The following is a 12538-nucleotide window of genomic DNA, read 5'->3' on the forward strand; positions in this document are numbered from 1 at the left end:
ACATCCCTAGTTGCCCTTGAGAAGGTGTTGGTGAACTGCCTTCTTGAACCACTGCAGTCCATGTGGTGTAGGGAGGGAGTTCCAGGATTTTGAGCCAGTGACAGTGATGGAACGGTGATATATTTCCATGTCAGGATGGTGAGTGACTTGGAGGGAAACTTCCAGGTGGTGGTGTTCCCATCTATCTGTTGCCCTTGTCCTTCTGGATGGTAGTGGTTGTGGGTTTGGAAGGTGCTGTCTAAGGAGCTTTGGTGAGTTCCTGCTGTGCATCTTGTAGATGGTACACACTGCTGCTACTGTGCGTCAGTGGTGGAGGGAGTGAATGTTTGTGGATGTGGTGTCAATCAAGCAGGGCTGCTTTGTCCTGGATGGTGTCAAGGTTCTTTAGTGTTGTAGGAGCTGCACTCATCCAGGCAAATGGAGAATATTCCATCACACTCCTGACTTGTGCCTTGTAGATAGCGGACAGGTTTTGGGGAGTCGGGAAGTGAGTTACTTGCCACAGGATTCCTAGCCTCTGACCTGCTCTTGTAGCCGCAGTATTTATATGGCTAGTCCAGTTCAGTTTCTGGTCAATAGTAACTCTCAGGATGTTGATAGTGGGGAATTCAGCGATGTTAATGCCATTGAATGTCAAGGTACTATGACACTATAGAAACATAGAAAATAGGAGCATGAGGAGGCTATTCGGCCCTTCGAGCCTGCTCCGCCATTCAGTATGATCATGGCTGACCCTCTGTCTCCATACTCCCACTCTGTCCCCATACCCCTTGACTCCTTTAGTATCTAGAAATCTATTTCCTTCTTAAATATATTCTGTTTATATATATTTAAATATATCCTACTTCAAAGATGAGCAAGTTAGTTATCCCCAGTGTACTGGCCAATATTTATTCCTCAATGAACATTAAAAAAATTATCTTGTCATTATCACGTTGCTGTTTGTGGCTATTGACTGCTGTGTTTCTATATTATAGCAGTGACCACATTTTCAAAGTACTTAATTGACTGTAAAGTGCATTGGACATTCCTGTATAAATGCAAGTCTGTGTTTTCTTTATAGCTGCTGTATATATTCAGAAGTTCTACCTAGGCCAGTTTTTAATGCTGAGAGTAACGGGGGAGTGCTTTGTCTTTACAGGTGGCTGAGGTGCTGAAGAAGATGCAGCCAGATGTGCTCCTTACCCTGGTATGTACCTGTGCAGTGTGACTAGCGGGAAATGGGTCAGCCAAGGAGTTAGTGTGGATCATGCTCGAGCTTGAGGTCGTGTAGCTTGTGTGTGGTTAAGATCCCTGGGAGTTAGTGAGTAGCTTCACTTGTGCCCTGGTGATGTGGCTATGGACTGAACTGCCCGATAGGTACAAGTCCTGTGGCCCTTCATCAACAGGTGATCAGATCCAATGAGGGAATCATAGTTGTGAATGTACAAATACAATAGATGGTCTTGATCAGGGTGGCATCATTGTCATCAATCTGCCATTTTATAAATGGGCCTGATGATTGTGAATGTTGATCCTGTTAATGACTTTGTAACAAAGAGCTTGCAGAGGGAGCTTGTTCCTTTCAAGTGTAGCTGGGATCATCACCCCTGCCTGAAAGAAGACACCTCATGTAGTTACCCAAGAACTGAGGCTGACGGGCTTGATCATTTTACTGATGTTAACTGATGTTGTGTAAAGCAGCGGCAGGTAGTTTGTATGCTGGGCTACTGGCTGAGTAAATCTTTGCTAATTATGCAAAATGCCACACATTTTATGGACCCTGGGGTGCCCGGTTTTTTTTTAACTCCATGAAAACTACAAACCATGGCTTTGACTATCCGCCCTCCCTCCCTCCCTCCCTCCCTCCCTCCCTCCCTCCCTCCCTCCCTCCCTCCCTCCCTCCCTCCCTCCCTCCCTCCCTCCCTCCTTACTCTGCTCCCAGTTCCTATGATCGCTGTGAACTTAGGATGTATTCAGTAAATGTGGAAGTAAATGGTTATTTGTTATAATTTCAGCGTGGCATGAACACAGATAGTGGGCACACCACTCGAGAAGCCTCCTTTGTTGGAATCAGTCAGTAAGTGCTCTTTTATAACCTTTGCTCTTTCATTATATTGGTAGGGCTCCTAATGTATAATTGAACGATTAAAGCTAATTACTTAACTGCACACTGCTAGTTTACAAACTCTTGCAGATTGACTCCTTTTCCACTCAGGAGCTAGCCCGATTGAGACAATAATACAGTCCCTACTGGTGTTAAGGGCACTTCTCCAAATCTTCGCAATATAACTGAGATCAAAACATAGGCTTGCGATTTTAATGATCAGACATGACGGTTGTATGGGTGTGGAAGGTTGAAGATAAAGATGCAGGTATCCGTTTCACTTGAGACAGTACACCCTGACTCCTGATGGTTGTGGGTTCAATCCTCACTTCAGATTTGAGCACATAGTGAGGGAGTGCTGCTTTGTCAGTGGTGCTATTTTTAAAGAAGGTCCGGAAGAACATTAAAGAACCCACTATTCGAAGTGCACAAAGTTCAAAAACAGATTAACTATTTCACTGAGGGATCTCGCTGTGCAAACTGACATTTCCCTACATAAGTGACAACAATTCATGCTTAATTTGTGGGATATTTGGAACGCTAAAAGGCATGATAAATGCTTGTTGTTATTAGTTGGCTTATTGTAGGAGTTGTTATCACGTCCCTTTTTACAGACATGTTCTTTATAATCAATCCAAATGTTCAGATATTGTACAGGCTATAAAAAATCATCCTGTTAATTGCATGTTAGCCTTGGAACTTAGACGCTTGTTTACAATATCCATCTCCTTTGAAAAAGTTTGGAATTTATGAAGCAACAAGGGGAGATGAGGAAGGCTGTGGAACCATAAGGGAGTTTAAGGTTGGCTGGCTTAGTTAATAGGGGATATGCTCGCATTGGAAGCAGTTCAGAGAAGGTTCACTTGGCTGATTCCTGGGACGAAGGGGTTTGCCTTATGAGGAGCGGCTGAGTAGGTTGGGCCTATACTCATTAGAGTTTAGAAGAATGAGGGGTGATCTTATTGAAACATACAAGATTCTGAGGGGGCTTGACAGGGTAGATGCTGAGAGGATGTTTCCCCTCGTGGGGGAACCTAGAGTTAGGGGGCACAGTTTAAAGATAAGGGGGTCTCCCATTTAAGATGGTGAGGAGAAGGAATTTCTTCTCCTAGAGTATCATTAGTCTTTGGAATTCTCTTCCTCAGCCAGCAGCAGAGGCTGGGTCATTGGATGTATTCAAGGTGGAGTTCGACAATTTTGATTGACAAGGGAGTCGAGGGTTATGGGGAAGGGCCAGACAGAAAAGTAGAATTAAAGCCATAATCAGATCAGCTGTGATCTTATTGAATGGCTGATCAGGCCTACTCCTGCTCCTAATTCTTTTGATTTTTATCTTACGAAATGTTTGAGATGGGGCTTTACACTCTTTTATTCCATGAGGAATTAGCCATTCAGCCCCTTGAGTCTAATTCGCTATTCAGATGGATCATTACTGATCTGTATCTCAATTCCATATACCACCTTGGTTCTGTAATCCTTAATACCTTTGTCTAACAAAAACCCATTAAGCTTAGTTTTGAAATTTTCAGTTGGAACCCAGCCTCAAACAACCCTAAACTTTTGAGGGAGATAATCATTTAAAACATCTTAATTAATCCCTTACTCTTCAATACTCGAGGGAATATAAGCTTATTCTGTGCAACCTGTCATCATAATTTACCCCTTTTGGTTCTGGTATTATTCTGGAGAATTTACCTTGCAGCCCCTCAAAATCCAAATGCCCTTCCTGAGGCGGATGGTCCCAAAATGTTAAGATTGGGCTTTGTTTTGTAGGAATAGATTTATAATTTGGTGGGGGAACAGTAGCATAATGGCAATGTTACTGGGCGAGTAACCAGAATCCTGGACTAGTCCTCCAGTGACATGAGTTCAAATGCCACCCCTCGCAGCTGAGGGAATTTAAATTCAATTAATTAATAAATCTGTAATAAAATGCTAATCTAATTAATAATGATCATGAAGCGAGTAGATTTTCAAAAAAATCCATATGGTTCACTAATGTACTTCAGGGGATAAAATTTTCCATCCTTACTCAGTCTGGCCTACACGTGACTCTAGACCCACAACAATGTGGTTGACCCTTAACTGCCCTCTGTAATAGCCTAGCAAGCCACTCAGCTGTATCAAACCACTGCAGAAAAGCCCAGCACTGTGGGTGTAGCTACACCACATGGACTATAGTGATTCAAGAGGGCAGTTCACTATCACCTTCTTGAGGGATGTTGGCCTTGTCAGTGACACACATCCCAAGAACAAATTTTGAAAAAGTGCAGGGTTGCTAACTCTCCAACTTGTGGAGATTTTAAGACAATCGATTTTTGGAGCAGACCAGCATTTGCGTGCATGGGGTGTGAGTGAAGTGTTCACTGCGATAGGATGGGGATCAGCAGGGGCTGCATTGAATTGTATCTGTATTTATGGGGGCTCTCGGAGTGCTTGGCAGCTAGTGGTCTAGAGGGTGGAGCATCTATATTAGAAACCCCATAAGCTGCCTGTTGTTGAACATCAAAAAAAGGAGGCACAGCTAGACCTGGTTCTTGGGAACGAGGTGGGCCAAGTAGATCAAGTGACAGTGGGGGAACATTTAGGGGACAGTGATCATTGTATCATAAGGTTTAGGATGACGTTGGAAAATGACATTGGTTGATCCAGAGTAAGAATGATCAACTGGCAGAGAACGGACTTCAAAGGGGCAAGAATGGAGCTGGGCTGGATAGATTGGAACCAAAGGTTGGCGGGAAAAACAATAACTGAACAATGGGTTACCTTCAAAGAGGAGATGGTTTGGGCACAGTCAAGGTACGTTCCCTTAAATGGGAAGGGTAGGACAAACAAATCCAGAGCTCCCTGGATGACAAAGGAGATAGAAATTAAAGAAGAAAAAGTGTGCTTACGACAGGTGTCAGGGAGCAAATACAATTGAGAACCAAGCTGAATACAGAAGGTTCAGAAGGGATGTGAAAAAGCAAATACAGGAAGCAAAGAGGGATTAGGAAAAAAAGACTGGCAGCTAACATAAAAGGAAATCCCAATGATTTCAATAAGCACATCAATAGTAATAGGGTGGTAAAAGGAGGAGAAGGGCTGATTAGAGACCAAAAAGGGGATTTACACATAGAGGCAAGAGACATGGCTGAGGTGCTAAATGAATACTTTGCACCTGTCTTTACCTACGAGGCAGATGCTGCCCAGGCCATGGTGCCAGAGGAGGAAACTCAGTCACGAGGAGGGCTCAAAATTGATAAAGAGGAGGTATTGGATAAACTGTCGGTACTTAAAGTTGATAAGGCACCTGGACCGGATGAGATGAATCCAAGAATATGGAAGGAAGTGAGAGTGGAAATTGCAGAGGCACTGGCAATAATCTTTCAATGTTCCCTGGATTCGGGGGAGGTGCCAGAGGACTGGAAAATTGCAAACATTACGCCACCTTGTTCAAAAAAGGTGGGGAAACTTCTAGAAACAATAATTTGGGATAGAATTAATAGTCACATGGAAAAATGTGGATTGATTTGGAAGAGCCAGCATGGATTTGTTAAAGGAAAATTGTTTCTAACTAACTTGCTGGAGTTTTTTGAAGAGGAAAGAGATGGTCAATGAGAGCAAGGCCGTTGATGTGGTGTATATGGACATCTAAAAGGTGTTTGATACAGTGGCACACAACACACTTGTGAGGAAAGTTGTAGGTCATGGAATAAAAGGGGCAGTAGCAATGTGGATACAAAATTTGCTGAGGGATAAGAAACAGAGAGTAATGGTTAACGAGTATTTTTCGGGCTGGAAGAAGGTTTGTAGTGGAGTTCCCCAGGGGTCGGTATTGGGAGCCTTGCTCTTCCTGATATAAAAGTTTGCAGACGACACAAAACTTGGGAGATTTGTAAACTGTGAGGAGGACAGTGTAGAACTTCAAAAGGACATTGACACATTGGTGGAGTGGGCAGGTAGGGGGCAGATGAAGTTCAGTGTGGAGAAGTGTGAGGTGATGCATTTTGGTACAAAGAACATGGAGAGGCAATATAAAATAAAGGATACTATTCTAAAGGGTGTGCAGGAGCAGAGAGACCTGGGTGTATGTATACATAAATCATTAAAGGTGGAAGGACAGGTAGAGCGAGCTGTTTCTAAAGCATACAGTATTCTAGGCTTCATTAATAGGGGCATAGAGTACAAGAGCAGGGAGGTATTGATGAATTTATATAAGACACTGGTTAGACCTCAGCTGGAGTATTGTGTACAGTTCTGGTTGCCACATTATAGGAGGGATATGAACACATTGGAGAGAGTGCAGAAGAGGTTTACGAGAATGGTTCCAGGGATGAGGCTTCAGCTATGAGGAAAGATTGGAGAAGTTGGGACTGTTTTCCCTGGACAGGAGAAGGCTGAGAGGAGACGTGATAGAAATTTTCAAAATCATGAGGGGTCTGGACAGAGTAGATAGGGAGAAACTAAACGGATCGAGAACCAGAGGGCACAGTTTTAAAGTGTTTTGCAAAAGAAGCAAATGTGAGGTGAGAAAAAAACTTTTTCACACAGCAAGTAGTTAGGGTTTGGAATGCGCTGCCTGGAAGTGTGGTGGAGGCAGGTTCAACTGAGGCATTCAAGAGGGCATTGGATGATTATTTAAATAGAAACAATGTGCAGAGTTATGGGGAAAAGGCAGGAGATTGGCACTAATTTAAAATGCTGAGAGCCGGTGCAAACATGACGGGCCGAATGGCCTCCTTCTACACCGTAACAATTCTGTGATTCTGTGATCAAGGACGAATCTGCTCGATCCGGGAGCTGAAAATTAAATTCTGATATGATCACTGCTGACCTCCTCCCAGTTCTTCCTGCTGCTGCCTTTTTAACTTGAGCCTGGATTTGAAATCACTCTGTAGAAAATATCAAAGTAATTCGTCCATGCCACAGTTTTATATTGGCCCCTGAGGGAAACATTACCAATAAATTCAGGATTGATGGCTGCTTTCATTGCGTCTTCACTTACCCAAATAGAGCGAGAGATTATTCCATCTGTGGAAATCGTCTTCAGTTTGATTTATTAAAGGGATAACTTTAAGCAAGGTGGATTTTAATGTCCAAGGATAATATTGTCAGGTGGTATTAACTTGTGAAAATAATGCCCAAATCCTCTTCTTGATCCGGTGGCATTAAGGATAACGCTAAGCTGCTTTAGTAGGTAGAGGGCGAAGAATTTCCTTATGATTTTAAGAACCGTGTTCGGTAATTACACAGACCTGCAATTCTATCACCACTCTAGAACTGGCAAGCCCACTAAAATAAACTCTGCAGTTTTGTGGGCAACGCAGTGGCTAATTTGCATACAACACAATCGCACAAGTAATAATTATATAAAAAAGAAAGATTTGTATTTCTATCCGTCTCTTGCAAGAGAAATTAAACTGAGACCCCCATCTGCCCCCTCAGATGAGCATAGTAACAGGAGGAGGCCATTTAACCCATCGAGCCTGTTCGCCATTTATTGACAACATGGCTGATCTATGATCTAACTCCATTTACCTGCCTTTGCCCCCTATCCCTTAATACTTTTGGCTTCCAAAAACCTACCAATCTCAGTCTTAAAATCAACAATTGATCTAGCATCAATCGCCATTTACGGAAGAGTGACCCAAGCTTCTACCATCCTTTGCGTCGAAGTATTTCCTAATTTCACTCCAGCAAGGTCCGATTCTAATACTTTGGCGAGACCTCTTAGTCCTAAACATCCCAATTAGCAGAAATCGTTTCTGTCTGCCCCATACATTCCCCTTAATATCTTAAAATCTTCAATCAAATCACCTCTTAACCACCTAAATTCCAGAGAATATAACACTAGTTTGTTTAATCTCTCCTCAGCTTGATCCTTGGAGTCTGGTATTATTCTAGTAGATCTACATTGAACTCTGAGTATATCCTTCTTAAGGTGTGAAGGCCAGAACAGCTCAGAGTGCTGCAGATGTGGTCTATCCACGACTTTGCATTGCAAAGCATGACCTCCACCCACCTTGTATATTTTAGCCATCTGTACATAAAGGCCAGCATTCCATTGTCTCTTTTTTGATTATTTTCTGCACCTTTTCATGACTCTTTAGTTTCCTACATTACAACAGTGGCTAAACTTCAAAAGTACTTCATTTGCTGTAAAGCACTTTGAGACATCCAATGGTCCTCAAACACAATATAAATATAAGTCTTTTTTCCTTTACCTGGACCCCCAAGTCTCTCTGGACCTCTACTGTTTTTAGCTTTTCACCATTTAGAGAGTCCCCTGTTCCAATTTCTTTTTAGGTCCAAAGTGGATTACCTCACTTTGGCCTACATTGAAATCCATTTCCCACAGTTTTGCTCGTTCACTTAATCTATCAATACAGTATTGTAATTTTAGACTTCCACCTACAATGCTCACAATGCTGCCTAACTTTGTCGGCAAACTTGGTTATATGGCTTTCTATCTCTTTAACTAAGTCATTCATGAATACAGTAAGTAGTTGAGGCCCCAACACAGAATCTTGCAGGACTCCACTTCTCCCATCCTGCTCATTGGAGTTCTCTTTTCTTGCACCTAGTGGTGCATGAGGCAGACAAAGCACGTGCTTAACATCTGTTTCCATGGCCAGTTTTTCCTGCAACAGGTTGCGGTCACCAGAGGCTATAGCTTGTGGGCCGCCACTCCACATCAAGCATGGCTGACCAGGAGACCCTCCCCACTGCCAGCTGCCATACGCAGGTCGGAAAGGTTTTCAAGTTGACGGTAAACCTGTTTGGCCACATTATGAACACAGCTTTCGTGACCATCAAGTCCCAGAGTGGGACTTGAACCTGGAACTCCTGGCTCAGAGGCAGGGACACTACCTACTACATACAAACATAGGAAATTGGAGTGGGAGTAGGCCACTTGGCCCCTCGAGCCTGCTCCGCCATTCAATAAGATCATGGCTGATCTGATTGTAACCTCAACCCCACATTCCCACCTACTCCCAATAACCTTTTACCCCCTTGCTTATCAAGAATCTATCTAGCTCTACCTTAAAAATATTCAAAGACTCTGCTTCCACTGCCTTTTGAGGAAGAGAGTTCCAAAGGCTCACTACCCTCTGAGAGAAAACATTTCTCCTCATCTCTGTCTTAAATGAGCGACCTCTTATTTTTAAACAGTGACCCCTTGTTCTAGATTCTCCCACAAGAGGAAATATCCTCTCCACATCCACCCTGTCAAGACCCCTCATGATTTTAAAGGTTTCAATTAAGTTGCCTCTTGCTCTTCTAAATTCCAGTGGATAGAAGCCTAACCTGTCCAACCTTTCCTCATAAGACAACCTGCCTATTCCTGTTATTAGTTTAGTAAACCTTCTGTGAACTGCTTCTAACGCGTTTACATCTTTCTTTAAATAAGCAGAGACCAATACTGTACTCTAATGCCCTGTACAGCTGAAGCATAACCTCCCTACTTTTGTAATCAATTCCCCTCACAATAAATGATAACATTCTATTAGCTTCCTAATTACCTGCTGTACCTGCATACTAACCTTTTGTGATTCATGCACTAGGACACCCAGATCCCCCTGAATCTCAGAGCTCTGCAATCTCTCACCATTTTGGTAATAAGCTTTTTTATTCTTCCTGCAAAAATGAACGATTTCACATTTGCCCACATTATACTCTATTTGCCAGACCTTTTCCCACTCACTTTAACCTATCTATATCACTTTGTAGCCCCCTTATGCCCTCTTCACAATACACTTTCCTACCTATCTTTGTGTCATCAGCAAGTATAGCAACCACTCCTTTGGTCCCTTCATCCAAGTCATTTATATAAATTGTACAAAGTTGAGGCCCCAGCACTGATCCCTGTGGCACACCACTCATCACATCCTGCCAACCAGAAAAAGACCCATTTATGCCAACTGTCTGCTTCTTGTTAGCTAGCCAATCTTCTATCCATGGCAATATGTTACCCCCTCCACCATGAGCTTTTATTTTATGCAATTACATTTGATGTGGCACTTTATCAAATGCCTCCTGGAAATCTAAGTACAGGACATCCACCAGTTCCCCTTTATCCACAGCACATGTGACTCCTTCAAAGAACTCCAATAAATTGGTTAAACATGATTTCCCTTTCACAAAACCATGTTGACTCTGCCTGATTGCCATGAATTTTTCTAAGTGCCCTGCTATAGCATCTTTAATAATAGCTTCTAACATTTTCCCTATAACAGATGTTAGGCTAACTGGCCTATAGTTTCCTGCTTTCTGTTTCCCTCCCTTTTTGAATAAAGGAGTTACATTTGCTAATACCCAATCTAGTGGAAGCTTCCCTGAATCTAGGGAATTTTGGAAAATTAAAACCAATACATCAACTATCTCACTAGCCACTTCTTTCAAGACCTTAGGGTGAAGCCCATCTGGACCTGGGGATTTGTCAGCCCTTAGCCCCAACAATTTGCTCAATACCCCTTCCCTGGTGATTGTAGTCTTGCTGAGTTCCTTCCTCCCTTCCATTTCCTGATTTACAGCTATTTCCGGGATGTGACTTGTGTCCTCTGTAGTGAAGACCGAAGCAAAATACCTGTTTAATTTACCTGCCATCTCCCTGCTTTCCATTATCAATTCCCCAGATGCTTCCTATAGGACCAACGCTCACTTTGTTAACTCTTATTTAAATATCTATAGAAACTCTTACCATCTGTCTTTATATTACTAGCTAGCTTCCTCTTGTACTCTAATGTTTCCCTCCTTATTAATCTTTTGTCATTCTTTGCTGCTCTTTATATTCTTTCCAATCTTCTGACCTGCCACCTGTCTTTGCAAAATTATATGCTTTTTCTTTAAGTTTGATACTGTCTTTAACTTTTTTAGTTAACCATGCATGGTGGGCCCTCCCTTTGGGATTTTTCTTTCTCATTGGAATGTATATATTCTGTGTTTTCTGAAATATCCCTTTAAATGTCTGCCACTGAATCTCTAATGACCTATCCCTTAACCTCATTTGCCAATTCACTTTAGCTAGCTCTGCTTTCACGCCCTCATAATTGCCCTGATTTAAGTTTAAAATACTAGTCTTGGATGTACTTGTTCCTCCCTCAATATGAGTGTAAAAATTCAATCATTTTATGCTCGCTGCTACCTAGGGGAACTTAACTTTCACTATGAGGTTATTAATTAATCCTATCTCGTTGCTCAGTACCAGGTCTAGTATAACCTGCTCTCTGGTTGGTTCCAGAACGTGCTGTTCTAAGAAACTACCCCAAAATCATTCTATGAACTCCTCACCTATGCTACCTTTGCCCATCTGATTTTTCCAGTCTATTTGTCGATTAAAATCACCCATGATTATTGCTGTACCTTTTTGACAAGCTCCCATTAGCTCTTTTTTTTATACTCTGTTCTACCGTGTAGTCACAATTAGGGATCCTGTACACCACTCCCACATGGGACTTCTTGCCTTTATCATTCCTCATCTCAACCCAAACCGCTTTTACATCCTGGTTTCCTGAACTTAGGCCATCTCTCTCTAATGGGCTAATATCATCATTAATTAACAGAGCCACCCCTTCACCTTTTCCTAACTTCCTGTCCTTCCTAAATGTCATGTACCCTTCAATATGCAGGCCCCAATATATGTCATCCTGTAACCATGTCTCTGTGAAGGCTATCAGATCATACTTATTTATTTCTATTTGCACTATCAGTTCATCTGTTTTGTTTTGAATAATATGTGCATTTAGATACAGAGTCTTTAGTTTTGCCCTTTTATTTTTGTAGCATCTAGCCTTATCTGCTGATTTACTCTTAGATTTATATTCTTTGTCCCTTCCTGTCACAGGTTTACCTTTCTCTCTTGCCTCGTCTCTACTCTGGTTTGCCACATCTTCCCAAATTTGATCCCTTGCCCCCACTATTCAATTTAAAGCCTTCTTTACATCCCTAGTTATGCGGATCGCGAGGACACCAGACCAGCACGGTTCAGGTGTAGACTGTCCCAACGGTACAAATCTCACCTTCCCCAATACTGGTGCCAGTGTCCCACGAGCGGGAACTCACTTCTCCCACACCAGTCTTTGAGACACGCATTCATTTCTCTAACCTTATTTTTTTTAATTCGTTCTGGCTAGGCCAGCATTTATTGCCTATCCTTATTTGCCCTTGAGAACTGAGTAGCTTGCTAGGCCATTTCAGAGGACATTTCTGTGGATCTGGAGTCACATGTAGGCCAGCAGATTTCCTTCTACTAAAGGGCATTAGTGAACCAGGTGGGTTTTTACAACAATTGACAATGGTTGATTCATTAGATTTTTAATTCCAGATTTTTTATTGAATTCAAATTTCACAGTCTGCCGTGGTGGGATTCGAAAGCATTACCCTGGATCTCAGGATTACTAGCCCAGTGACAATATCATGACACCACCACCTCCCCCATTCCTTTGCCAATTTGCATGTGGCTCAGGTAAT

The 12538-nt window shown here is 42.4% G+C and overlaps 1 protein-coding gene across 1 annotated transcript in view; it reads left to right on the forward strand.

The window, feature by feature from the left end:
• Positions 1-12538, forward strand: part of pepd (peptidase D) — a 191503-nt gene that overhangs the window by 41590 nt on the left and 137375 nt on the right. The window contains exons 5-6 of the mRNA XM_078544698.1: positions 1142-1189; positions 1998-2059. Of these exons, the coding sequence (XP_078400824.1) occupies positions 1142-1189; positions 1998-2059 (110 nt within the window). The remainder of the gene's footprint in view (positions 1-1141; positions 1190-1997; positions 2060-12538) is intronic.

This window comes from Cetorhinus maximus, chromosome 6 (genome assembly GCF_964194155.1).
Source record: "Cetorhinus maximus chromosome 6, sCetMax3.hap1.1, whole genome shotgun sequence".
Lineage (NCBI taxonomy): Eukaryota > Metazoa > Chordata > Chondrichthyes > Lamniformes > Cetorhinidae > Cetorhinus > Cetorhinus maximus.